This window comes from Juglans microcarpa x Juglans regia, chromosome 8D (genome assembly GCF_004785595.1).
Source record: "Juglans microcarpa x Juglans regia isolate MS1-56 chromosome 8D, Jm3101_v1.0, whole genome shotgun sequence".
In the NCBI taxonomy this organism is placed as follows: domain Eukaryota; kingdom Viridiplantae; phylum Streptophyta; class Magnoliopsida; order Fagales; family Juglandaceae; genus Juglans; species Juglans microcarpa x Juglans regia.
This window is the reverse complement of record NC_054608.1, coordinates 30,598,997-30,626,903: the sequence shown is the minus strand read 5'-3', so window position 1 is coordinate 30,626,903 and position 27,907 is coordinate 30,598,997. Positions and strand designations below refer to the sequence as shown.

The 27,907-nt window shown below is 34.8% G+C and overlaps 3 protein-coding genes across 4 annotated transcripts; 2 read left to right on the top strand and 1 right to left on the bottom strand.

The window, feature by feature from the left end:
* Positions 1-2,497: 2,497 nt before the first annotated feature.
* LOC121243438 (chaperone protein DnaJ) lies at positions 2,498-12,748 on the top strand. The gene is made up of 11 exons (XM_041141556.1): positions 2,498-2,930; positions 3,611-3,679; positions 4,022-4,117; positions 4,309-4,433; positions 4,845-5,040; positions 5,977-6,152; positions 7,855-7,984; positions 9,286-9,446; positions 11,269-11,351; positions 11,462-11,576; positions 12,437-12,748. Exons 1-11 carry the CDS (start codon positions 2,589-2,591, stop codon positions 12,672-12,674), a joined length of 1,731 nt encoding a protein of 576 aa, XP_040997490.1. The 5' UTR covers positions 2,498-2,588; the 3' UTR covers positions 12,675-12,748.
* A 1,701-nt stretch (positions 12,749-14,449) lies between these two features.
* Positions 14,450-15,637, top strand: LOC121243720. The gene is made up of 2 exons (XM_041141856.1): positions 14,450-15,166; positions 15,522-15,637. Exon 1 carries the CDS (start codon positions 14,665-14,667, stop codon positions 15,061-15,063), a length of 399 nt encoding a protein of 132 aa, XP_040997790.1. The 5' UTR covers positions 14,450-14,664; the 3' UTR covers positions 15,064-15,166; positions 15,522-15,637.
* A 1,633-nt stretch (positions 15,638-17,270) lies between these two features.
* On the bottom strand, positions 17,271-24,627 carry LOC121242726. 2 transcript variants are annotated; one of them, XM_041140668.1, is made up of 13 exons: positions 24,461-24,627; positions 23,362-23,702; positions 23,123-23,273; positions 21,956-22,296; positions 21,754-21,880; positions 20,801-21,141; positions 20,573-20,723; positions 19,825-20,159; positions 19,619-19,751; positions 19,101-19,438; positions 18,844-18,994; positions 18,147-18,484; positions 17,271-17,958 (listed from the first exon to the last, which is right to left on the bottom strand). In XM_041140668.1, exons 2-13 carry the CDS (start codon positions 23,692-23,694, stop codon positions 17,440-17,442), a joined length of 3,258 nt encoding a protein of 1,085 aa, XP_040996602.1. In that variant the 5' UTR covers positions 23,695-23,702; positions 24,461-24,627; the 3' UTR covers positions 17,271-17,439. The 2 variants fall into 2 exon arrangements, with proteins under 2 accessions (XP_040996602.1, XP_040996603.1); XM_041140669.1 differs by lacking the exons at positions 23,123-23,273; positions 23,362-23,702; positions 24,461-24,627 and having other exon boundaries at positions 21,754-21,870; positions 21,956-22,112.
* Positions 24,628-27,907: the final 3,280 nt, after the last annotated feature.

Genomic DNA, 27,907 nt, shown 5'->3' with positions numbered 1-27,907 from the left:
TGTAAGGACTCTATGGAAATTTTGTTCATGTTTGATCTAACAAGTCGGTGCACACTAAATGGGCAAGTTTTTAATCCTCAATATTCTTTAAGGGTTTCAAGATTAAGAATGAAGAGTCACTGCATGGAGGAGTATGAACGATAACTCCGCTTCCTCTAATATGTAATGGTTCCAAGATTGAAACTGCAGTGGTTTTCCTGACATGAATCTGGGTTCTTTATTAAAACTACTTGAGATTAGAATCAGAGTCTCCTGCACTAGTTGAACTAAATCATTTGTGGTTAACTTTCACTTCTTTATTTTATTTTTCTTGTGAGTATGCACTTGCAAAATATTTTTATTTTTATTTTCCTTGCTAAGTAATATGGTTTTGTGATTTTAGGAGATTCAAAAAACTGCAAAGTCTACCACTGATGCCCTACCACATGTCTGCAGATGTTCATCTACATCAATATCTTGCAAATTAACCACAACAACAATACCGGGAAGATATTTGAAGTAGAGGGGACAGAGATCCATCAATCTTCGTTAGATAATGTGTTTTCTCTCACACTTATCTAATAATCTTCTTCCAAAGTTGTGTTTTGTAATTCATATATTATTTTGTGTTTTGTAATATAATGTATAAATACCAAATAATGTAATATATAGTAGATTGCATTGTGTTGCTTGCATTGTATATGATGAATATTGTATATATTTCCTTTTACATGTATTTAGTTGAAAAGGTAATTAGTTTCTAACTTTACTTATTTTTTACATAAAATTTAATTTTCTATTTTGATTTATTTTTATTATTATGGACAATGTTCAATGCTATTATGCTTTTCAACATGATTTCTTGAAATATAAGCTTTTAGATTAAAAAAAAAATATTACGCTTTTTAACATTACTTTTTTTTTTTGAAAAACATTTAATCATAGACTTTTGTTAATAATTAAAAAAAAAAAAAAAAAAAAAGACAGGGTACAATTCGAAACCTAGATTTTAAAATTTCAAAAAATTCGGTTTCATCCGAGTTCTAGCCCGGGTCATAACCTAGGCTAACCCAATCCAGAACCCTGCTCGTTTGAAACCTGGGTTCCTGGCCAGATATACCTGAATGTCCAGTCTAGAATCCAGACGAATAATCTTAAATAAGAAGAGAGATATAGATCTAATCATGCATACATGTTGTATTATGTTAGATGGCCAAGCCGGCGGCTTCAGCAAAAGCCATCAAACTTTTTTTATTTTCTTTTATAAGTTATTTTTTATTTTTATTGTACGTCAAACATTTCAAAATTTCAACTTAAAAAGATTTTATAACCTTTTTCAAGCATATCTCTACTATTTAGAATCTTATCTTAAATCTAAATATATCCCAAATATACTATACAATTTATCTATTTTTTCACAATATCATTTTTTTTTTATATTTTTTTAGAAGCGATAAAGTAATTTGGAGATGAAAAGAGGCAGAAAGAAACCAAAAATTTACAAATCACTTTTAAACATTGAAGTGATTTAAAAATTAAATTCATTTTTCTAACGAGATTTTTTTAATGGGCAATATAATTACACTACTAATGAAGGATAATTATATTTGAACGTCTTTATACCGCACACTACCTGTCTATATAATTTTATTTAAAAAATAAATTTTAAAATTTAAATTTTACAAATTAAATTATATTATGTAAATGATGTGTGGTGAAAAAATTTTTAAATAATACGATAAATAAATTGTTTGTTCCCATAATTGGCTGCAGCAAAAGTGGTTGTCAAAGCAATATTCTATTATATTATAATATTATAATATTATATTTTTAATAATAATTTTTTGAATTTTTTTTTCATATTTTGCCGCTTTACTAATCATATGTTAATTAAAAGTTTAGAAATTAAATATGGGTTTGATCTGTGAACAATGACTAGCCAAGTTTAAACTTTCCTTTCTATTTATTGTAGCTTAGAATTTCACTGACTGGCATTTGATTAGTCCAATACACTCTTAGAATGATGAGTTTTAAGACTTCAAACTCCGGTATCCTTTGCATTGGAATAGCTCGATAAAAGCCATCTACGCCAACAAAAGAGCACCGATGCAATTATGGAAAGTGAAGTCCCTCTCTCCTAACTTCATTACCCTAAAAACTTGACTTCAATTGGAACAAAATAATAATAAAACAAAATAAAATTGGAGTTTGGGATTTAAACAAAAAAAAAAATCATTGTCTAACTTTAAAGAAATTAGTGAAATGCTCTAACTATAAATATATTTTTTAATAATAAATTTACAAATCAACGTATCTTAATATTTTGTATATTAAATTTTAAAATTATTTTTATTATAAAATAAATATAATATATTACATAAAAATTACGTCATTTTATAAAATTTTGTTTTCCTGTAAATGTTTTGAAGAAATTATATATATATATATATATATTTATATAAAGAAAAGAGAAAAACAAGATAAAAGAAATTATTAGTCAAAGAGAACCTAAAACCCCACCATAACCCCTCCAAAACCACAGCCCCCGATACTGAAGATTCTTAACCCCTGCAGATTATCTTCTTACAGTCCAACCCCGAGCTTCAACCATGCCCATGACCCTCACTCCCTCCTCCTCTTCTTCTTCTTCTTCTTCTTATGCCAATCTCATAAACCCCATCTCCAACTTCCCTCGAATTCCCAGCTTTGCGGTTTGGCCCAATTCCTTTAATCCCTCCCCTACTCTTATCCGTTTGTGTGTGAGCTCCAGTGCTTGCGGGTTCTTCAACAGAAATTATGGAATTTCGAACCCCGGTTTTGGTTTCTCCCGGAGGAGATCATGTTGCGCTTCAATCAAGGCCACTGGGACCGATTATTACTCCACTTTGAGCGTAGGTCGCAATGCCTCTTTGCAGGAAATCAAGAGCGCTTACAGAAAGCTCGCTCGTAAGGTTTGTGATTTTTTTTGTAGTAAATTTATTAACTTTGGCAGTAAACTTTGTTATTGGTCTGTTTGGTTGCTGAGAAAATGTTAGAAACGTAATTTCACAACTTGGTGCCACGCCAATGTCCTTGGGTCAGTGATTGGAAACATGTAGTAGTTCGTGTCAGTTTGTCGTTTAATTTATTGTTCTTGCGAACATGCCAAATACATATAGCAGATGCATAATGTAGTATTTAAAAAGGATTTTCGTCAACTCATATTTGGAATCCATAAGCTCTATGAATATTCTCCTTTTCTTTCTAGAGCGTTCCATGAAATTTCACCGTAACAAATTTAATTACTAATCTTGTTCTCCTGCTCAGGTCGTTGGTATAGAATTTCCCGCATTTGTATTTATTTCGTCTTTAAATAAGGAAATCAATTTAGTGTTGAGATTTGCTAGTTCTTCTCATACCTATGTTGTTATTTATGTCTACAGAAGGCAACCACCTTCCTATGCTGCTGCCCATAGAAAAGCTGAAATTTTTCAATAATTTGTTATGATGGTTTATAAATAATCGTAAAAAATTATGCTTCATGTATCGTTGCACCAGCTCTAAACAATTAATCCGGGTTGGTCTAGTTCTCAGTTCACTTATTTTCAAGTTATATTTTATTGGGAAACTGATATCTCCTTCTATGGAACAGTACCATCCAGATCTTAATAAGGGTCCTGGGGCAGAAGAGAAGTTTAAAGAGATAAGTGCTGCGTATGAGGTATTCCTTCTCCCAACATTCTGCTTTGTTTGTAATCATTTATATTTGCTCATTCCAGAACTAACTTTTTGTACCTAATGAAGTGGTTAGTTGGATTCTTTGACATTTGTTTTGGAATTATTTTTTCTTCATCCTTCCATTCATCATTCTTTGATTATGTTAGACTAAAATTGTGCTTCATGTGTTAGTTTCAGTAAATTTTCATCTTCGGGGATGTATGGCTTGATGTTAAATCAAGTAGATTGAAGATTTGTTTGTTGGAAATTCAATGATTTTATATGCAGCTCAATTATCTTTCTGCACTTAAGTTTTATTTCATTAGGTAATAAAGTATCTGTGTAGGTCCTATCAGATGATGAGAAACGATCTTTATATGATCGCTTTGGTGAGGCAGGTTTACAGGCAGAAAATGGTGGTTCAAGCAGTGGTTCACCGGGGTAGGTTCATAACCAACTTTACCTTTTTCCAAAATGTCCAAAAAGCCAAATTACTTTTATATTTGTTCACTTCTGAATTTATTTTAGTGGAGTTTTTGTGTGTATTTATATTTTCTTACGGGGGTGGGGTGCTCATTCCAAGTAACTTCCTTATGCATCTTTTCTTGTTTCATTTCATTATTAAATTTTTAGGTGGATCCATCTGAAGTATTTAGTGCATTCTTCGGTGGGTCAGATGGGCTTTTTGGAGGAATGGATGATCTGGGAGGCATCAATTTTAACCTGAGAAACAAGCAAAACCAGGCTCTTGATATTCGGTAACTATTTATCTGCAAAATATTAGTTGCTATTGAAGCTATAAATGTAGTCCCTGCACTCAGTATCAAGATCAGTCAGTTAAGAGAAAAGGAAGTCCATTGCACTTATATACTAAAACTCTACTCCTATGTCTTTCAGATGAAATTGTTTCCTTTAGCTTCTTCTTCCTTTTTTTCCTTCTTTTTTTTTTTTTTTTTTTCTGACAGATGCAGCCTTAACTTTTTGCATGTGAAATGCCTGTATGTGAATTGCTGGTTTCGCCTTTTACAGTTGCCAACCATCTTTTGGAATAGTGTTGGAATTAATTCCGATGCATATTTTGTATCGTTATGATCATGAATATTTGAGAATTTATTTCGTCATATTCATAATCTTTATTTGAATGCTTAAACTAATTCCTTTTATTATAGGCATGACCTTTATATGAGCTTTGAGGAATCAATTTTCGGTGGGCGGCGTGAAATAGAAGTTCCTTGTTCTGAGACATGTGATAAGTGTGACGGGACAGGAGCAAAATCTAGTAGTTCCATTCAATCATGTTCTCAGTGTGGAGGTAGAGGAGGGGTAATGAAAAGTCAGGAAACGCCATTTGGAATAATGTCGCAGGTAATATGGCCTTTTAGAACATATTGGTGATGACATATAGAGTGGATGAGCATACAAGTTAATCATCTATCAAATGCATAATCTTTTGTCTTTGAAGCTTGCGGAAAACTTCTAGCCTGGTATCAACTCTCAAAATAATGACTCACCTAGTATTTATCACGGTGCATCAAACTTATGGCATGCTTTTTTCTGTCCGTGAGGTATTCATTCAATATTCACTTTATGCATGAATGAATATTGTGAGACAGTCCCAGGGGGAGGATATAACAAGAATTTCAGTTGAATAACCAAGTTCCAATTGAAATGCAATTTTCAATTTTGTTATATTATGCTCTAGTTCTACTCTGAGTAAAGAGTAAAAACAGATTTTTTTTTTTTTTTTTTGTCATTTGTATATCAAATTCACATGATGTTTATTCATTCACTCTTTCAGCTTTTATTTAATTGGAGTATCTTACTTTCACGCTATTCACTCCAATAGGGAAATCCCAGTCCTTGGTCCTTTCAATGCTTATAAATAATGTTACATACATAATCCCACAATGCGATACTTTTCAACATGAAAAAGAAAAAAATGGAATATAAAAATCATTTGTATCGAGTCGGGATTGTGAAAAGACCCTATAATTCTCATAAATGATCCTTGAAAGCATATGGTGGATGCATCCACATATTTGTCCATGAATTAACTTCTGCTACACTGTTACAAACCTGTGTCATAGTCAAATAGCTAAATGAATGCAGCTTATTTTCTTAATCTTCTTTGTTGTAACTCAACTTTTCTCTTATGTGGAACAACTTTTGTTTGAGCTAATATTATCAATTATGGGCACAAAGGATGGGCTGACCATATAATCTTTCTCCTTACATCTTTCCTTTTAGATTTCACTTCCCTTGTTTGATTTGCTGCATGGATGTTATTATACAACTTTTTAGGTATCAACTTGCTTCAAGTGTGGTGGTGATGGCAAGATAATCACTGATCACTGCCGAAGGTGTGGTGGCAGTGGTCAAGTGCGGTCAAAGCGAAACATGAAAGTGGTCATCCCACCTGGCGTTAGTGATGGTGCAACAATGAAAATTCCAGGTGAAGGGAATGCCAATAAGAACAGGTTTGCTATCAATTCCAGTTTTTTTTTTTTTTTAAATTGAGTTTTACTAATGTAATCTTTAAATTGAATAATCAGAGTTTTGCCAAGTGATTCTAGAAATTGGCTCTTTCTGTTTCTATTTGGTGCCAACAGCTCCAGAAACTGAGAAAGATTAATCAGAGAAAGGATATGGAAGAAGTAAAAGAGTGAAAATGAAGCATGCCTTAAGGGGCATAACTTTGGCTTACTACTGATTATTGTCCTCATTTCATTTTGGTCCATTGTATGGTTTTAAATTGCTAATAATTTCTTACTGAAGTATTTTTTAAGTCCATGAGGGGGTGGATACAATATAGATCAACTATATTGTAAAATTTGAGCTGCTTAGTGGCCTAAAATTAGGGGCAAAAAAGTATGATGAAATTTATGTACAGTGATTCTAATGACAAAGGAAAACCTAAGCCATATCTAGGCCTATACTCCAAAAGGACTAGTCCAAATTACAATTGAAGCCATTGGAATCATTATAAAGGGCAAGAACTTACTGGCAATGTGGGATCCCCCATTCACCACTTCTTATACTCAATGTACGGCATATACTCTTCCCCTTCAAATTCCTAACATTCTCGTCAGACCATTACATTATTGGTGGCACGGCTCAAGTCCCACACTTTTGGTTGGGATTAGCTCTGATACTCTTTGTAACGACCCAAGGACAGCCTTAACCCAATTTGGGTCATACTTCAAAAAGACGAATTAATGTTACAATTAAAACCTTTGTAATCATTATAAAGGGCAGGAACTTCTCCTCCCAGATAATATGAGATCCCATTCATCATCTCTTATACTCAAGCCCGAATATTATAGTGGTAATTTTTCTCTTTTGAGGATTCTGAAGAATATGAAAGTGTACAGAGGTTAGAGTTTGTGAACAATGGACTAGAGTAGTGAAAAATAACTTGATTTCTTAGATTATGATGTTTGTGACTCAAAAGGCTTAACAGCATTGCTGAAGATAAAAAAAGAAGAAAGAAGAAAGAAAATCAGAAGTAGAAAATGCTGACTCACTAATTTGTTATGGGAGTCTAAAACCTAGTGGTGCTAGTTGCCTAGCACCCCTTGTAATTCAACCAAAACTCTGTATGGAAATTGGTGGAGCCCAGATTGGTTAGAAGCTTGAATTTTCAAATCCTACTAATGCCATTTTCACTACTACTACTATCTCTAACTGGCATTCCATTCTTCTTCTTCCCCTTTATCATGTTATGACATGCTCATTATCAGGGCTATTTGATTGTGTTCTCAAAAATAGTTTTTTAAAATTGTGACTAGAGAACAGGAAAATCATTTAGAAATATCTTGTTTGTGATCATTTTGTTTTACCCTCAATTAAAAAAAAAAAAAAAAAAACTGGTTAAGTAAAAGTTGGAAACAGTTTTAGGAAACACATCGGGTAACACATTTTTGGACCTTTTTTTTTCTGTTTTAATGAACCTGAGAACGGAAAATGAGCTGTAAAAGTTGGAACAAAACAGGTCCTGGTATGTTTGTTTTGTATTGTGCTTTTCACTTTACATGACATAAAGTACTTATCAAAAAGATTTATAGACAATAACTTTTTTCTTTATAAGAGATTTTTAACATAAAAGAAAAATAAGGTATCATGACAGGGAGGGATGTTTAAGCTTTGATTCACTCGTCTGTCTTTTTTTCCTTTTGGCAGGGGTGTAGTTGGTGATCTCTATTTGGTCCTCCATGTAGATGAAAAGCGTGGAATTTGGAGGGAAGGTCTACAGCTTTACTCGAAAATTAATATTGACTATACTGAGGCAATACTAGGGACTGTAGTTAAGGTAATAATAGCTCCTACAGTTAGAGGTGGAGAGGTTTTATTGTTCTTTGCCATTCATCTACTAAGTTCTATTAACAAATTATTTGATGTGATTAATATTTTGCTTCACGTTTTCCTTTCTATGTTGATTTTGTTATACTTAACTTTCATCACCAGATAAATAAGAGATTAGAAAGGTAAGCTGGAATTGTCGATCACTTTGTCCAGAAACAACTTGAAATAGTATCGTGAATCTAATAAGATCTACCAAAATGGGATTCCATCTTAGGTTTCACTAGTTTCTATGGCAGTTATAGAAAAAAAAAAAAAAAAAGCATAATTCAAGAGGCAATTCCACTTTGATTTTTCATCCCTAACAAACTTGGTGACATGATTGACCACCTAATACCTTTAATACGTCTGACTTAGCAGGTTAAGCGGTATCTAACTTGGCCTTGTGTTCTTGTTTTGAAAATGCAATCAAATTGAAGAGTTCAATTCTAAATTGCACTCTTTTTTTCTTTTTTTTTTTTTATTGGCACTGGGTGTCCGGGAACAGCGTCCTGACTAATGACTAATACTAGAGTTGCACAGGCCCTCAGTAAGGAATTTCCCACAAGTGCACCTCGGGCAATTCAAGGAGAAAATTCCCAAGTCCGATGGCCCCTAGAGATTGTTTGCACCCAAGAGGATTTGAACCGTAGACTTGGAGGTAGCATACCCCCAAGCCCAAGGCCTTTACGACTTGAGCCAACCTCTAGGGGTTCACTTGCACTATAACTGCCAATATGTTTCAATTTGTACCTTAAATTATGAAAAGTTTCAATGTGCACCTTAAACTACCAATAGGTTTTGTTGTGCACCCTAAGTTCCAAATTAATCCCTTAGATGGACAGGGGGTGCACATTGCAGTTTTCATAGTGTATGGTACCAATTGAAACTTTTGGACCTTTGGTACTTTTTGGTCCACAGAGAAAAATGGATGGCAATTCGGTAGAGCAAAATGTAATTTCCCCTTTTTTTTCTATCTACATTCTTCTGTCATTTCAGTTTCTTGAATATTTTTTTTATCGGTAAATAAGTATTTTATTGATAATGGGCGAAGCCAAGTACACGGGACATATACAAGAGTCACACCTAAGTTTCTTGAATATTTTTATCCGGCTTGTATGTTGTTTTTCCTACTTTCTTCTGTCATCTTTGAATTGTGGGGTGTCTGATAAGCACGAGCTATAATATTCTCCAGAGCACCATGGCCGGTGATATTGGTGTGGTTCAAAATATGAATAAATAAATTGCATAGAAATCTTAACGTGATTTCAGGTAGAAACTGTTGAGGGTTTGAAAGAGCTTCAAATTCCCTCCGGTATTCAGCCTGGAGATAGAGTTAAAATTTCACGCATGGGGGTTCCAAACATCAATAAACCTTCTCTGAGAGGTGATCATCACTTCATTGTCAATGTTCTGATCCCAAAAGCTGTCAGGTGTGTGCCATTTTGCTGTTTATACTTCTTTCCCATGCAGTGGATTAAGTTGGTCAGCTTTTAACAGTATATTTCTGTCTACTTCTTATATAACTTGTTTTTTTTTTGTAAGTAATGGAGAATTTTATTATTAGAAAACACAAAAGCATAGACCAAGTACATTGGATGTATACAAGAAAAACACTTTAACTAGAAGTAGAAAATGATAGAAGCAAGCATGAAAATTCAGCACATGAAACTCTATTGTGGCCGCCCAAAGGATTGAAGTATTTGAGAAAGAAACGTTTAAGCTTTTCCTTTGTGTGTTTAAATCATCAAATTTTCTATCATTTTTTCCCTCCAAATACACCAAAGTAGACAGATAGGGGCCATATTCCACATTGCTACAATTTGTAGGGCTGCCATATAACCCTCTCCAATTTGGAAAAAGGTCTACTTTTCTTCTGGGCATAATCCACACTTACCCAACTCTACTGAAAAAGTCATTCCACGAGACTCTTAACAATTTTCAATGGAGTAAAAGGTGGTCTATAGATTCCCACTCTTTTTGCACATACAAATCTGTCACAATGATTTGACATTTCCCTAGGTTATTCATGATGACGATCTTCCCTAGGTAGGTTTTCTAAGCGAAAAAAAGAACTGCTCTTGAGGCTCCTTAGCCCATCAAATACTCTTCCAAGGAAAAGGGTTGTCATCCTAAAGGTACAAGGACTTGATAGAAAGATCGAATAGTGAGCTTCCCTTTCATGGAAGGGTTCCAAGGGTCTGATATGCACATCTAAGACGTAATCTAGTAGACTAAGAGAGACTGGAAAACTCTGTGAAGACATCAACCTCCAGTCATGTGTTGATCTGAAAAAACTAGCATTCCACTCAGAGGAGCCTCCGGAGAACTCCAATAGGTTAGCCATTGAAACCTCATGCACAAGTGCAAATACATCTCTGGAAAAACTTCCTTGAGGGTTCTATCTCCATGCAAAAGTCATGCTAGAACCCGATCCTAGAGCCATCACCTGCTTCAAATCTAGTATGAATAGGAAAAAAAAAAACTTTCCATCCTCTTCAGATATCTTTTCACAATCCCACTTAACAAGGCGGCTCATATACCTTGTTAGGGCACCATTCACCTCAAGCACTACTAAATTTGAAGTCCACTATAGCTTTTCACCAGACCTCCCTTCATGTTGGTAATGCCGAAGCCACTTCCCTAGAAGGGTCTGATTAAACAGAAGCAAGTTTCAAACTCCCAAACCTCTCGCAGATCGGAGAGCAAACATTTTCTAGTTTACTAGGTGCAATTTGAACTATTCGCCTTAACCCCCTCATATAGAATCCCATTGTAGTTGCTCTATTTGATTGGCCACAATAGTGAGGGGGAAAAGGGATGGAAAAGATGTAGGCAATGTGGACAGAGTACTCATGATCAACGTGATCTCACTGCCTTTAGACAAGTAAATTCTCTAGCTAGCTAGCCAAACGATGCTTAATCTTCTTAATCACATAATCCCACATAGACCTAGTCTTGAAAGAGGTACCCAATGGAGACCAAGCTATTTCGTTGACAAAGAGGATACCATATACTCCAATACTCTAGTCAAACCATCTACAAGCTAAACTGAATGTAAACAAAATCCCACTCTCATCTATATCAGATGACTATCTGGCAAACTAATTGCTTAAGCTAAACTTAAAAATATCTTCATGGTAATATGGAATTACGATGCTTAGCTATGTGGTGATAGTTTCATTGGCGTGATCCTATTTTTATTTTGTTATCTTGTACACATGTTTAAACCCAAATGAACTTTGGTAATGGCAGTGATACAGAACGCCAAATTGTTGAGAAATTGGCCTTACTTAGGGCATCAAGCAGACTCCATTCTGATTTTGCCAATACAACCGGTAATGTCAGCTATTTGCTTATATTACCCACTTTTCAATTGAAGTAGATTATTGGTGAACATCCTGCTGGAAATCCAGATTTTTAAACCTGTTTCATTCTTTCTTTCCAGAAGTACTGCAAGGTGACTCTGATAAACATAAAAGTAGAAACCAAGAAACCCATGCTTCAAGCCCACGGATCAAACGCATGGCATCTTTATGGAACTCCATTAAGGATTTCTTGGGGTATGTTTCACTGGCACTTCATATCATATCTTCTTAGCTTGACTTGACAATTAGGCATGCAGAAAAGTAGAAATTAAAGCATAAAACTGAAAGATATTGAACTGAGAAAACGGGATGTCTTTAATTCTTTGGAATTGAGAAATCAATTAATGGTGAAGCTATGTTTTCAAAAGGACATGTAAATTAAGTAAAAGGGGGTGGGGAAACTTTTGGGTGTGGGTGCAAGGTTTGAAATGTCACCAATCACCATCCATTTGCCAAATGGCGAGTCACCACTCTCCAGATGGCTATCCAATGGCCACTGCCTACTGGCAACCATCTCTAAAAGCAAGCAGAAGCTCTCATATCGGCTGGTCACCATCTCTCGCACCAAGCTCTCGTATCACAGGGCTTTTGTTTTTGTTTTTGTTTTGAAATTCTGGATTAGATTGGTTTTACTAAATGTTGGAATGTAACATTCCCGGTAATATGACCAGTATGTTAAATGAAAAACAGGATGCAGATATCCCACATTCCTGGGCATTGAGGGTCCTGAGCTATCCCTATTTAAGTTCCTCAATGAATCCTGTTTGATGACCTAAAGCTTTGTGCATATGAGCGACTCCTTTCTAAGTAGTTTGTTAGATGAATAACTTCTCGAAGTATTTCCTGTAGGTTGCACCGTAGTTCCTCTTAAGAAAAATGGGCTGATGAGTCGTGATTATGGTCTTCACTATTTAGAAATAGGACTAATCATGGAAGAATTACTTGTTCATATGGGCAATTTTTGCATCTACTGGAAACGAGTCTTGAATTTGCTTACTTGTCATCTGTAAGCCTTGAACTCATCCTGCAAATTTCTATCTTTTGCTTATTTACAGACGGCGAAGTTCTCAAGAAGGGTTTGCATCAGTTAGCTTGGAGCCATCTGTTTCATTGTGGAGGTGTAGCAAGCCAAACTCCTCATTTGTAGTTTCAATTTATGTAATTTTTGTTATAACTTGTATATTGTCCTTGATTGGAAAGACCGAGGACAGCACATCGGTACAGAGAAGAATTAATTCCGCCAGTATCCACAGAAAAAGAAAGGAAACTGAACCAAAGAATTTTTTTAGGTAAACCATTTGAGGGTATATGTACATGTATTACTGTAGTGGACAATGGGATTGGATGTAATTTCAGTTTTGCCTGCATCCTTTCCCTTCTTAACTTTATAATGCTCAAGAAATGTCTCATAATGCCTATTATATTAATACAGTCTTTTACTTATATAAAAAAGAAAGAAATGTCTCATAATCTTATTGTCTTTTCCATCTTGGAGCATTGATGACAAAGAAAGATCTAATTCAATCTTTGTCATTGATGCTGAAATATAGATCTCATACTGCCCAAGGCCTGACTTAATGAGTATTGAGTATTGTGAAAAAACCACACTCACAATGATAGCGAGACAAACAATGAAATAAATGTGAAAATACAGGAATCAAGCACACACAATTACACAACACAATATTTACGTGGTTAAGCAACTTGTCTACATCTAAGGAGATGTAGAAGATTTTATTTAGAGAAGATTTTATTTAAAGTGAATTATAAAAGCTTCACTTTACTCATTCTCAATTTTCTCTATTGGAGTTTTTTTCTCTCACAAGAAAGCTTTACACGGTGTCTGCCTCTCCTTCACTTCAATCTTATCTACAAACATGAAATAACCTTCATATGTTTATATATATATATATATATATATATATATATATATATATATATATACACACACCCTGACATGAGAAATCCTAAGGCAGCAAAATTAGGGTTCTTCGCTCGAGCAATGTGTTGAGCGCGTTCTGAGCGAATCTCGAGTGAATACTAGGGTTTTTCTTTGCTCGAGTCCACTATTGCACACACCTCAAGCAAATTTTTTATTTGAGCTTCGCTCGAGCCAACTGTCAAGTGCATCTCGAGCGAATTCTCTGTCTGAGTTTCGGTCGAGCACCAAGTCGAGCAACAATTTAGCGAACGATCTACTTTATGCTTTTCAGCTCTCAAACCAGGCCCACACACAACCCAACATTGAGAGGAGTTAAGTAGTGGCTACATAACTTCTTGTGCACCTCTGTAACACACCTCAAGTATTAAAACAAGATAACACTAATTTGCTCTCTTCTAGGGGAGCTCCTCCAAGAAAATGGAGAGAAAATAGGGGAGAGACATAAATTTCTATATCATTCCAGATTACTTTACACTCGTCCAAGCGTTTGAGTATATATATACTCACATGAAGACCCTGTGGAAAGTTAAGTGCAAGCCATGAGCCTTTTAAGCCAAGTCCAACTGACAACAAATAGGGCTTAACTAACCAACATAGCCCATATATGAAATACAATAAAACCAAGTTGAAAACGTTAACCATCCTAGCCAGCGCCCATAAAAGCTCTGAGCCTAAACCTCTAAATCTTTATTATGCCAAATCAAAGCCACAATGACCTAGGCCCATTCCAGTAGATGTGCTGAAGTGTAACAACCTCTATATACAGTTTGAATGGTTGTAAAAAAATTAGTGTTTTTTGGACTTAAACAGGTTGGTAGATACATGATTCAAGCCACAAAGGAACTTGGCAGGTTTGAAATTTTATGGGAGTTTTGTTAGAGCGCTGTGAAATTTCAGCCACAAAAAGTGATTATCTATGTCATGCTTAATATCCTTTTTTAATTTATATAAATATTTTTAATTTATTTTATTATTATAATTTTATCAAATTTTTATATAAAATGTAATAAATAATTTAATTTTTTAAAATTTTAAAATTATAATAATATTAAAAAATAATATTTTATTTAACTCATTTAAAATTTTTCATTCCATCTCATCTCATCCCAACTCATCATAAATATCCTATCAAGTTGATTTCAGCTTTGCTTCACTGCTAAGGAAAAAAGGCCAACAGGACCAATTTACATCAAAATTCTCTAACTACCCCACCTTCCCTTATTAAAGCCAGCCCTCTATCTCAGCACACTAATCCCGTCCATAAAGCTTAGTTTCTAGGAAAATCCCCTACAACTACAGTTTTTTTTCCCGTCTTTTTCTCATCCCCCAAACACCCAAAAAATGGCTCTAGAATGGGTTGTGCTAGGCTACGCGGCAGCCGCAGAGGCCGTAATGCTTCTCTTGTTGACCCTCCCAGGACTCGACCCTCTCCGTAAGGGTCTTCTCTCCGTCACCAAAGCCCTTCTCAGACCTTTCCTCTCGATCGTCCCGTTCTGCGTCTTCTTGCTCTTGGACATCTACTGGAAGTACGAGACGAGACCTACGTGCGGTTCTCCCGGCGCCTGCACTCCTTCGGAGTCTCTTCGGCACCAAAAGTCCATCACGAAGAGCCAGAGGAATGGGATCTTGATTGCTTCGGCGTTGTTGCTCTACTGGGTTTTGTACTCGGTGACCAATCTCGTTGGTCGGGTCGAGGAGTTGAAGTATAGAGTCCAGAAGTTGAAGAATTCCAACGAGTAAGGGGAAAGAAGGGAATCCCATTTGGTGCTGTATACTGTTTGGTTGTTGGGAAAAGATGGAATTTTTACGAGAGCTATGTAATGGATATTAGATTTTTTTTTTTTCTTTTTTTAGAATATTAGAGCATTCCAGTGGGTCATGGAAAATCCATATTTTTGTAAATTTTGAAAGAAATAGTTAAATATAGCTCGTCGATTATGTATTTTATAACTAATATTTGCTACAGCACCTCTCTTTCAGACTTATAAATACTTAATTCGTTTTTTTTATTCTTTATTATTTTGTTATCTATATTTTATTTTATTTGAAATGAATAATATATTAAAAATATAATATTTAATTAATATAAAAAAATAAATAAGTTGATATATGATATATTATAAAAATTAATGTATAAAATAAAAAAAATTTAATGATGCATTTTAAAAAATAAGATGAAGAATTTATTAGGAGTGCTATTAGATATTTACAGTGAAGCATTCATAATTCATTCTCAAAATCCATTTGAATGTTAGAATTAAAAACTAAATGCAAAGTTAAAATGAAATAATGAGTAAAATATATTTATTTATTACATTAATGGATCACTAAAATGCATTATCAAAATTTATTTTTTCTATTTTATATATTAATTTTTACAATATTTCAAACATTAATTTATTCATTTTTTTCTCTATAATCTAAATATTTATTTTTTAATATTTTTTATTTATTTTAAATATTTCTTTTAACTACCAATAAATTTGTAAATGACAGAAAATAATTAAAAATATTTTAGAATTATGAACAGTATCTTCTACATCTAGAGAATTACTATAGTAAAATGTAAAATAAAGATCAAAATATAAAATTTGGAATGATCTTTTAATCAACTTTCTTTATATTTTACAAAAAAAAATATATATATATATATATATTTTATATGAGTCATTGTAAATGCTCGAGTTCATGTTGTAACTCTTGAAGAAAAATACATAGGAGGGGTAGGGTTCCTCCACAACCAACATCTCTACTCATTTCTCACCAAAAATAAATAAATAAATAAATCTTAAATAAATTATTTCTGACAATCTGCCTAACGGACTGCAATACCATTAATAAAGACTGGTTGTTTTGCACGTAGTTTCTTAACAAAGAGACTCGCTTTCATCTTCAAAATTATTAGTTAGGATAATGCCGACACATGAAGGATAACGCCGACGATAATGTAGCTAGATAGACAGCGCCACAATGCCCACGTGTGATAATGCCGACACACGTAGCTAGTTTCAATAATAGATTGAGATGAAAATTAAAAATTAAATAAAATATTATTAAAATATTATTTTTTAATATTATTATTATTTTAAAAATTAAAAAAAATTAAATTATTTATTTTATTTTGTATGAAAATTTAAGAAAATTATAATAATTTAATAAAATAAAATAATTTTTATATCAAAATCAAGCCAAGGCCGAACTTGAAGAAAAAGAGAGGATGGGTTTAGAGAGAAGCTTAGGGTTTTTCTTTCATGATTAGTATACCAAGAAAAAAGAGTTTTATTCTTATTAAGTCACATCATTTAGTTCTATACAAAATGATTATGAATTTAATTACTTAAGTTGAAATAATGTAGATGGTCACATAAATAAATATTAGACAATTCACTTGGTATTCTTCCACAAGCGACAGCATCATCATCTATCTCACTATTACTATTATCATTATTATTATATTATGCTACGATCATTTCAAAACAATAAACTGGTAGATATCAACAGCTCTCTCAAAGTGTCTCTCACGTCTTGTGCCTCCTTCCTCTCTGATTATCTCCTCTTTGCATCATCTTCATTGTCGTTGATGTTCCAAATCTGACTTTCAATTTTTATTTGGAAAAAATGGAATTTGTATATGTATATTATAGTACAAACTTTGAGTAGAACAAGTGATTTTTAGAGTTGATTTTTTTAAGTTTGAAGTCCAAAGTGATCAAATCATTGGACCATACCATGAGACGTTAGGATCGGTGCCCGAGAGCAAGAACACCGTGGTGCAATCCGGTCGGAACCTAAATGGAGGAAAGGTCGATCCGTGCTCGTTTGACCCTCTCACCAAATGATTTCTTCCTAATCAAAGGAAAATGATATTTGTAGCCCTAAGATATACAAGTCTTGCACACTTTTTGAAAAAAGTGAGTAAATATATGATCTACATGGGAAAAAAAAAGTAATGGTGGACCTCACCCTTTTCTAAAAAGAGTGCACGGATCTTGCACACTCTAATACTACATCTAGCAATATACCCCAAAACACCCGGGCATTTAGAAAATAATTACAATTTCAGCAAGGAAATTACATACAAAAAATGGAAGTTACTTACACTTAGCCATACAGATCCTACCGTCGAAGCTTCTTCAGTAACCACTTCCTCCGTGCAGTGACATCCATGGCCACAAACATCTTGGCCTTTCTCTCATCTTCCAAAAGTTCACAAGCCTCCAAGAAGAGCTCGTCATCCATGTCTGGAACAGTTTGAAGTGCTGCAACAATACATTCTATTGAGCTGTAGTCTTTGTCCTCTTCAGTACCCCCGTGAGTTTTGACTAGACATGACTTCTCCTCAGCTGCTTCTTGTATCTCCTCCCCAAGTGTTCTCTGAACTTTTTGAGTGCATGCTGAGGTTGATGAACTCGCGGATTTTCTCTTTTTTCTCTTCCGAGACATTCCAAATTCCCCAGATGGAGATTGCATGTCTCCCACATCATTGATCCCCATCCCAAAGGCATTATTGTCGGTTTCGAATTTTATGTCCAAACTACTTGTTCTACCATTCCAACTGTCATTTCCATAAATCAAGCCCAAATCACTATAACCATCTAAGATCCTATCTCGGTATGCAATTGCGTCAGGATACTCCTGCAAAAAATCATTTTAAGAGAAAGCTACTCTAGTTCGCTGATCTACAATCAGTAGGACTATGTTCAGCACTACAGTAAAAAGGCGTGTGCATGCATGTGTGTACCATATTGTGCGTTGAGATACCAGAGGCACCTTGGAACACCCATATACCATAGCAACATATTAGGAATAAGAAAGAATGGTACCTTGATATACGCCATCCAAACATCATCATCAGCTATCACTGTTTGGTCTATTTCATCCCAAGCAAAGCCATTATGATTGAGGAGATTCAAGACATCTGTATACTCTTTCATCAAACTCAAATAGCGATCTTCTAGCACATCTTTGTCACAAATAAGTCCGAACTTTTTATTGAATGACGCAATCATCCAGGTCCAAGCTTGCTCGTTGTAAGTCCCATAAATCTTATTTCCTCTGTGCAGCTGCTCTAACATGAGGTCAATAAAATAACGGTCCATTTGCCTTGTCCAGTTTATCCCTAGAGGATCACTATTAGCAGGAGATTGGTCATCCTCTTCACCTACAAATTCAAAAAACTGACATTAGGCGAGAGAATTTATTCTACATGTATATGGTACCAAAGAAAAAATGAAGTAATTATGTAGTTTAATACTGTTCAACAAAAACAAAGGTTTCAAACATTAATTGAAATCCATAGATTTCAATGCTCAGGAAATAGAACTATTACTTATTACAACACTAATTTAGACAAACTATGGCACCCGTAATTACACACGTTAGTGCAGTTTTCACATGGCCCTTCAATATTGATGCATGTACCTTAAAAGTTTCTGGTGATCCTAAATAGATTGTACCAGTCTTGTCTACCTATAGGTAGTATTGCAAATGAGAGAGAGAGGGTGAGAGGGAGAGAGAGACCAATATTTACTCCCAGCATACAGTCCTCAGCTTCCATAGTGTGACTTGAGTAATTACTCCTTTTGCCAGTGTTTTCACTTCCGTAGATCAAAAACAAATCATTGAAATTTGGTAGAGTTCTATTGCGATATGTTCGGGCATCAGGATGCTCCTGCAGAAACTATCTGTAAGCTGCTGGGAACATAGAATTTTTATGTAATGTGAATTCTTAAGGATCATCTTGACATACTTATTAAAAAAGAAAACAAAAAGATCACCTTGATGTAACCATGCCATAGATCATCTTCAGCAGTTATCATCTGCTGCATTTCATCCCAAGTAAATCCGCTATGGTCAAGTAGAGTTTTCATATCGTTGAATCGCTTCCTCAAATTCATAAAACGACTTTTCAGGACATCTTTGTCATACTGATACCCAAATTCTGCACTAAACTTTGAAACCATATCGCTCCAGGCTAGCTTGTTGAATTTATGATCAACAATACTTCCATTGCATACCTGCTCTAACATAAGATCAATAAAATATCGATCCATTTGCGGCGTCCAATCAGTTCTCCAGTGATGGCTATTGCTAAGCCTGGCACCTTCAGAAAATTCTGAACAATATAAATATGGGAAAAAAAAAAATCTCTGGCTACTCATTAAAACAGTACATTCAGACACGTTGAACAAGCCTATTACTAATTGTACACTAAGTACAGTCCAGGTATCAAAGACAAAAATTAAAAAATATATATATGCCACGTTACTTTAAGCTTGTCAAAACAAAATCTCACCAACACCATTACAGCCAATATCTTGACCTGATTGGTAACACCCTCTATCAGAAACTGGATTTCCATAAATCAAGCACAAATCATTGTAGTTTGGCTTTGGCTTGTTTCTGTATGATTTTGCATCTGGGTTTTCCTACACACACAGAGTGTTATCCACATATAACTGAAACTGACATACAAGACTAAAATAAGTTGACAAAATGCACCTTTAAATAAGCATCCCAAACATCACCATAAGCTGTGACCATTTGCCGTGTTTCATCCCATGAAAACCCACTCTGGTCGAGAAGATTTTTCATATCATAGTACTGCTTTTCCAAACTTCTATAATGAATCTTCAGGAAGTCTTTGTCATAGTGTAGGGCAAATCTTTCCTTGAACAACATAACCATATCTATACATGCTTGATTCTTGAAAGTGAAATCAATCTTCTTCCCCTTATGTTCTTCCTCTAGCATAATGTCAATGAGGTATCGATCCATTGAAGGTGTCCAATGTGTTCTAGAAAATTCACTGTTTGCATTACATTGGATGTCCTCTCCTTTTGTAAACCAGAGATTTTGTATGTTAATACAAAAATAAACGTGTATTTCAGAGAGAATAAATTCAATAATGCAACTGATAATTCTCTTTTTACTTTTTGTCAAATGCTAGGGTTCAAATACCCTTACACATACTGATGAAAAAAAAACCCTTACACATAAATAAGAATTAGGTTTCTGAGACATCAAAATTGGGATAGCAATTGGCAGATATGGCAATAATGAAACAGAAAGGAGACGGGTCTTTTTTTATAATTTGAAAGCAAACAGATATTGTAGGTTAAGAACAACATAACGGGAGTATGAGGAGACTGATTTTAAGTTAGAAATAACATAATGGAAAAATAAGAAGCAGACGATAAAATTCTTAAATTATTTGGGAAGCTCTGCACTGCTGAAAAAAGAAACATACCAATCATCAAATCTGGATCTTCACTGTCAAGATCTGCATTGCATGCTGAAACGCTGTGTCTCCCGTTAGAAACTTCCTCACCATATATGACACATAATTTGTGATAGCTTGGGACAGATGTATTTTTATATGACCGGGCATCAGGATGCACCTGCAAATATCATACAAAAGGCACATAGTAAAACAACTCATTCTAAAAGATATAAGAATGGGTAACTGGCAATTCACCTTAGTATAAGAATCCCAGACGTAATCCTCAGCCGTTACCATTTCTCTTGTTTCATCCCAAGAAAACCCACCTTGTTCAAGAAGAACCTTTATGTCATTATATTGCCTTCTTAAATGTTTGTATCTATTCTTCAGAACATCTTTGTCATAGTGAGTGCCAAACTTTGCATTGAACAATTTGACCATTTCAATCCAAGCCTCAGCTACAAATCCATGACCAATTTTATTCCCGCTAAGCACCTGGTCTTGTAATAATTCAATGAGGTAACGATCCATTGGGGATGTCCAAATCATTCTCTGGCATTCACTACCAGCAGAGGAATGGCCCTCCTTTTCTTCACCTGCAGGAATGATAAGAAAGATTTATGAGGACGACTAATCTCTCAACAAAACATTAGAAATTTCAAACATAGATAATATGTGAAGCAAGTGTTATAGTAGCCGTCATTCAAATACTAATCATCTAATTTCACAGCAATTGCATTGCTCCTGTGCCCTGGCACATAACAATATCAATATCAGCAGCTCAATAATTCTCTAACCCTAAGAGAAAATTTAAAGAAATTACTAACAAGACTAATAATTTCATGCATCTTACTGAACTGCTCATGCCTACAGCTATGTAATGAAAAAGCAGGAACCTTAAAAAATACAAATTACATTAAAGAGAAAATATAACCATTATGCTGTATACCCATCTGTCTCATTAAACCTGTATACGATAAAATACAGTTTTATGAAGTTTGATACCTGCCATCAGATCTAAAAAATCCCAAATGGAAACATAAAGATGAACCCCCAGCATTCTTTTTTTTCATAGGAAAAGAAAACTTGTATTAACGAATTTAAGAGTGGTAGCCTGAGGAATACAGGTTGTATACTTAAGGTCCTCCAACAATTTTTTTTATCGTTTTGATATAAAATGACACCAGTCTTGAGTTGTATAAGATCACCTTCAAAATTTTTTCCTCGCTGAAAATGACTAAAATGTCCATTGCTGACAGCATTTCCAAATATCAATTCCAAATCTCTACAGTTTAGCAAGGTCTTCTTCCTATATTGACTTGCATCTGGGTGTGCCTACATTGGCAATTGTAAGTGCAAAAGACAATTGAAAACATGAATCCTAATAACCAAATGGTCAAAACAGTGTACCTTGATATAAGTATCCCATGCATAATCGGCTGCTGCTATCTTTTGTTGCTTTTCATCCCACGAAAACCCTTTTACCTCAAGTAGTCTCTTCATATCAGTATAGTACTTAAATAGTTTGTTATAACGGTGTTTTAAGAAACTTTTACCATATTTTGTTCCATATTTCCCATTGAACAAAGTGAGCATATCTTTCCATGCTTGCTTTTTGAATGTATTGTGGACCTTATGGCCTTTTTTAAGTTGGTGCAACATAAGCTTGACGAAATATTGGTCCATGGCAAGTGTCCAATCTTTTCTCGGATGCTTTTTACTCGCCGGTAAAAGGCTATTCACTCCAATACCTACAATAACTATGTAATCAGTAAAAGTAGCTTCTATTCATTAAGAAGAGATGATGCTACTTGAAATTCACATTACTATAGAGCTAGCAGAAAACATGAATTATCATCTTACTGAGTTTATTTCCCAACAAAGCAAGAAACTCAAGAAAAAATAAACCATCAGGATTGATCACATCAAGTATTCACAAGCCAAGCACATGAGATCATTTCATTCTGCCTCATCTTTTTGTTCACCCGGAAAGGAGGGGGGGCCAGTTTAGGTGCTTATTTTTCCCATAATAAGGAAAAGTTTACAAAACAACAATATGTCTTACCATTATGCAGCAGTTACTATATTAGGTTATAAATTAGCTTGCTTAAGGTCCAGCTGTGAGAATATTGCTATTTAACCAGGCCACTGTTTACTGCCCCAAAGATTGGCTGAAAATGAATTTATAGAGATGGAGTAGAAGGCAATTTCCTCCTGATTTATAAATTATAATGAGTATAGAGTTCCTTCCATCTAAATTCGTTGCTTTTGAGTCTTTTCTCCTTTTCATGCATACTCTCTAAATTAACAATAATAAAAAATAAATAATTAGATCTTGGCATAAATTATAATGAGTATAGAGTTCCTTCCATCTAAATTCGTTGCTTTCGAGTCTTTTCTCCTTTTCTTGCATACTCTCTAAATTAACAATAATAAAAAATAAATAATTAGATCTTGGCATAAGTTTAAGCACTACCAAAGCTGCTTCAATATAACCACAGTACCAATAGGATACATTTCAACGCCAATGACAAATGCAACATTTCTGCATATCCATGACAGAACATAAAAACACACCAATATTCAATCCTTGAATGTCATCATCAAAGTCTAAATCGTGACTGGACCGGCTGTATCTTCCATCTGCTGTTGTGTGTGCATATATCAAGCACAAATCATTGAAGTTCATCAAGGCTTTATTTCTGTAGGACTGCGCTTCTGGGTGAGCCTGCATTTGTACTATGCCGATTAACTTTCACCCAAAGGTAGAGCTAAAAAAATATAAAAAACAAAAATGACCAGAGAAAGTAATGCACCTTGACATAGGAATCCCAAACATGATGACTGGCTACCACCATTTGTTTAGTATCATCCCAAGAAAATCCATTCTGATCGAGAAGAATTTTTATATCATTGAATTGCGTCCACAAATTAGTGTAGTGACTTTTCAAGACCTTTTCATCATATGGAGATCCAAAATATGCATTGAACATGGTCAGCATATCAGTCCAAGCTTGTTTGTTGAATGTATGGCCCATCCTGTTCCCCCTATGCACCTGATCTAACAAAAGATCAATAAAATAGCGTTCCATTGCTGGTGTCCAATTCGTCCTTGTACGATCACTGTTCATGGGAATTTGGGATCCCATTTCATACCCTACAAATCAACAATTTCATTGTAACCATATGGCCCTTTAAACATAGAGGATGACTCATATCTAGTCTTAGTAATGCTATGGCGCAAAAAAGATCACCTTAAGTACACAAACAAGTTTGCACGCTATCTTAACACATCTAGTTTGGAAAAGTCACGAGACCACAATGTAAACACTAACTAGTGATCAAACCAAGAAAATACAATGAAATAGAGCAAAATTTTGAATTAACATATGATCTTTTGCGCCCCCCCCCCCCCCCCCTTCTCCCTCAGAGAATAAAACCCAGAGATTCACAAACAAACGCAGTGCAGTGGTCTGTTCGCGGTTCGATAATCCCCAAAAAATAACAATTCAAACTCATATCGACGACCAAAGTAAAGCAAGCTACTAGAGAGCACAGCTACAAAATGATATCAAGTTCCACATATTAACAATGTTTCTTTGCCAAGAAAGTCGAGGGGGAAGAAAGGAAAGGGGAAATGTTCAAATTTATACTCCATACTTTTATGGATTTCTATAAAACGAAGATCACAGCTCAAATAGACAATAACGGCTTGGATTTAGGCTCAGCCCAGTTAAAGTTTAGCTCCTAACAGTATCACAAAGATGATAATGTCAAGAATCTAAGTTGTGGTTCCATCCGCCGTTTCCTACACCTTCTCAGTAACCAAACAGCACATAATCTAATTTCATAAATATCATGTGGGTGTGTGTGCGTGTTTCGCGAGAGAGATAGAGAGATATTAGGGTTTAGTACCTTCGATTTGGGAGAAGGAGAAAGAGACCACGAAGAGAGAGTGTACGGAAGAAAGCCGTTCGAGGCAGTATGGTTTTCCTCGACCAATGAATTTATCAGAGGCAGACACTTTCGCGGCCTCGCCCCAACAAAATATTTGTACAACGGTGGCCACACCAGTAACATATCAATAATCTTTCACGGCGGTTAATATCGTCTTAATAAGAGTTTACATTATATGCGAGTTATAGATTGCTGATGATGTTTTTGTCATAACAAATACCATAGATTGACTAGTTGACACGAAATGGGCCAACAGAAGGCCCAACATGTTAGGTCCCGATTGGCCCAGAATGTGCACAAGGATTAACGTCGTACCGAGATCTAAGACTGGCCCATAAGCCCAAGATACCATCTCTAACCACTTATATTCGTCTCCCTGCTCCCTATAATTATATTATCTTTTCAAAAATGAAACGGATACTAAATTGCACAATTTTTGCACATTTGATAAAATAGATGTTATGAACGTGTTTTACAGCTCTACATAGGCAATCACCAGCAACCGAAAAGAAATGGGGCTTGAGAGTTCATGGGAATGCTTTCGATGTCTAAATCAATAAAGGTAATGGAGATTTCTCTAGTCGTAGAGAATATGGGTCTCGTTGTCATACCCGAGTGATATAAATAGAGCCCCTAATGTCTTCTGTTTGATATGATAACCACTTGGGGTTATTTGAAATTCAAGTTGGGAGATGTACGAGCTTCACTTGCTAAAGATAAACTAATAACCTCTCTCCCGAGGTTCTTGGATAGTTATCATTTCAATGATAACTGCTCATATTCTTCCAGACAATAAATTCCTCGATTCAAGGCTTATTGGGTTAGGCTAGTGTTCGGGCCAATAACATGGCCCAGCAAGCCCCTGAAGAGGGAAAAGGTTAAAGCCGTTCCAACTTCACGAGGTAACTGGAACGGCTTTAACCCTTTCCCTCTTAAGAGGCATGCTGGGCCATGTCATGGGCCCGAACACTAGCCTAACCCAATAAGCCTTGAATCGAGGATTTGATTGTCTGGAACGATATGAGCGGTTATCACCAAAAGGATAACTACCCAAGAACCTCGAGAGAGAGAGAGGTTATCAGTTTATCCTTAACAAGTGAAGCTCGTTCATCTCGCAACTTGAATTTCAAATAACTCCCACGTGGTTATGATATCAAACAGAAGATATCAGGGGCTCTATTTATATCACTCAGGTATGACAACGAGACCCATCTTCTTTTCCAACTAGAGAAATCTCTACTACCTTTACTGACTTAGGCATCGAAGGCATTCCCATAAACTCCCAAGCCCCATTTATCTTTGGTTGCAGGTGATTGCGTGCGTAGAGCTGTGAAACACGTCTATAACAATAGAGTTATTCTATTTTCAAACCAGTGTGTAAAGCATACATAATAAAGTGCTTATATGGTATATTTTGATTTAAGAGATAAATTTTAAAATTTGAATCCAAATCTTATTATTTAAGTGATGAAGATGATGTATTCTACACACCGACTTAATACTAGAATTTTTCGAGTAGTAGTTGTATTTTTTTCCTTTTTACATATTCACAATGGCATGACATGTACGAACTTTTCACAAATATCATCTGATGACGAGGGTAATCTCCATAATAAATTAGGTCTTTGAAATATAAAAAGAAAATGATTTATACAAGTTCGGGATGTATGCATAAGTCATTCAATAAATCGATATCCACTTAAAAAAACCTTTTATATATATATATATATATATATATATATAGTATCTACAACTTTTTTCCAAACGACATATACAGGATTTACGTATCTTAAAATTGTGTTTAACGTCACTCTTTTAAAATTCCAATTGGATCCCTATATATGAAGTAACCGATAATAGTCTTTTTAAGCCCATGAGCATGGCTGCATGTGTTGGATCCCCGTCAGAAGGGTCATGTGCTCCCATCAAAGGGTCATGTGCCCTTTGACCTAATTGAGGGGCAATTCACCCAAAAGAGGCCAAGGCTTTGTTTGGTTTTTGAATTGCACTCAATATAGTTTATCTTTAAATTGTTCTCAATATTCAAACACATGGTTTATACTGTTTGAATCCAGTTCAAAATTGAGTTCATCGTGGGGCTCGGTAACTGACAAATATTAATTGCATCTAACACGATTTTTCATCTCTTTCATGGGGCCCACATGGCTGACGCCATACTGTCACACTATTGCATACTTTTTTATTACTTTAGGCTGTAGTTTATTATTTTTGCATTCTAGTGCAGTGCAGTTTGAACAAAAAATTTTTATCTTTTGCACCGACAGTGAAAATGAATGCCAGTGAACAGTTGATTTCAATGGTGGGACTCATTCATTTTTATAACTTCCTATAAATATATCTAAGCTCATCTTAACATCTAAATATACATAAACTCATATTCAAAACTCATTCAATCATCTCAACTCATTATTATTCATAAAAAACTAACTCAATTTAACTCAACTTAACATCCAAATACAACTTAAACCTTTCTTTATCAACTTGGACAACTGCTGGGGCCAAGTCCTCAAGATCAATGCCACCCCAGTATTTTTTCCATTTTTAAAAGCCCCATTTAATAGTGAAATGTGGCTGCCAATACTTATCAGTTAGGCTGAAGAGACAGGCCCACCAGCAGATGTTTATGGTCCTCCTACTCCAACTCCTTCTCTTCTTTGTTTTTTATTTTTATTTTAAGTATAAATCAATCCAAAAGATAATCCTTAAGTAGTTTTGGCAGTTAGGAGAGTCAAACATACACTTATTTTAGGTAATTAAATTTTCATCCACTATTATCCCTCTTCCCATTTAATAAAAAGAAAATCCTCTTGTTTTATTTAGAAAATTGTTTGGACAATTTTATCTTAATTCTAAAACTAAAAATGAAAAAGAGATAAACACATAAAGTACATCTTATAATATTTATTTTTTTATCTTTTTGTATTTGTATAACTAAAGCAAATGTTTAAAAAATTAAAAGACCTAATTCCATGTTTGTCTCTCTCTGATACCATATCTTAGAATTTGAGCAAGAGCTTTAGAATATTTTAATCTAAAGCAAGATGAGATTACAATGAGTTGCTGGGTGGAAAATATTGCAAAGTTGGGTAGAGTTTACTGCTCCATATTTGAACAAGATGGTGGGTTGAGTACAGTGATAAGTACCTTTTTCCTCAATTTCCAACCAACAATAATTTGCCTAATCCCATTTATTGCCTTCATAATGAAACAGTGTCTTTTGCAATCAATCTTCACTTCAACTATAAAATCTTGACCAATCCATTAAACATGAAAATCAGTTGTAGTTTTTTGTTTATGACATGTGAAAGTTTGCATGCAAGTATATAAAAATCTTGACCAATTATTGTCTCATCTTATGAAACTCTTGTAGTATTTAGTCATATT

What these genes read in the sequence shown, in the direction of transcription:
- LOC121243438 (XM_041141556.1), top strand. Translation starts at nt 2,589, where the DNA reads ATGCCCATGACCCTCACTCCCTCCTCCTCTTCTTCTTCTTCTTCTTCT. An exon ending in TACTAGGGACTGTAGTTAAG is followed by an intron (nt 7,985 to 9,285) that starts GTAATAATAGCT and finishes ACGTGATTTCAG; the next exon opens with GTAGAAACTGTTGAGGGTTT. An exon ending in TGATTTTGCCAATACAACCG is followed by an intron (nt 11,352 to 11,461) that starts GTAATGTCAGCT and finishes CTTTCTTTCCAG; the next exon opens with AAGTACTGCAAGGTGACTCT.
- LOC121242726 (XM_041140668.1), bottom strand. Translation starts at nt 23,694, where the DNA reads ATGGGATCCCAAATTCCCATGAACAGTGATCGTACAAGGACGAATTGG. An exon ending in TATTGGCTGTAATGGTGTTG is followed by an intron (nt 19,439 to 19,618) that starts GTGAGATTTTGT and finishes TATATTGTTCAG; the next exon opens with AATTTTCTGAAGGTGCCAGG. An exon ending in TATGCTGGGAGTAAATATTG is followed by an intron (nt 18,485 to 18,843) that starts GTCTCTCTCTCC and finishes TTGAATTTGTAG; the next exon opens with GTGAAGAGGATGACCAATCT.
- LOC121243720 (XM_041141856.1), top strand. Translation starts at nt 14,665, where the DNA reads ATGGCTCTAGAATGGGTTGTGCTAGGCTACGCGGCAGCCGCAGAGGCC.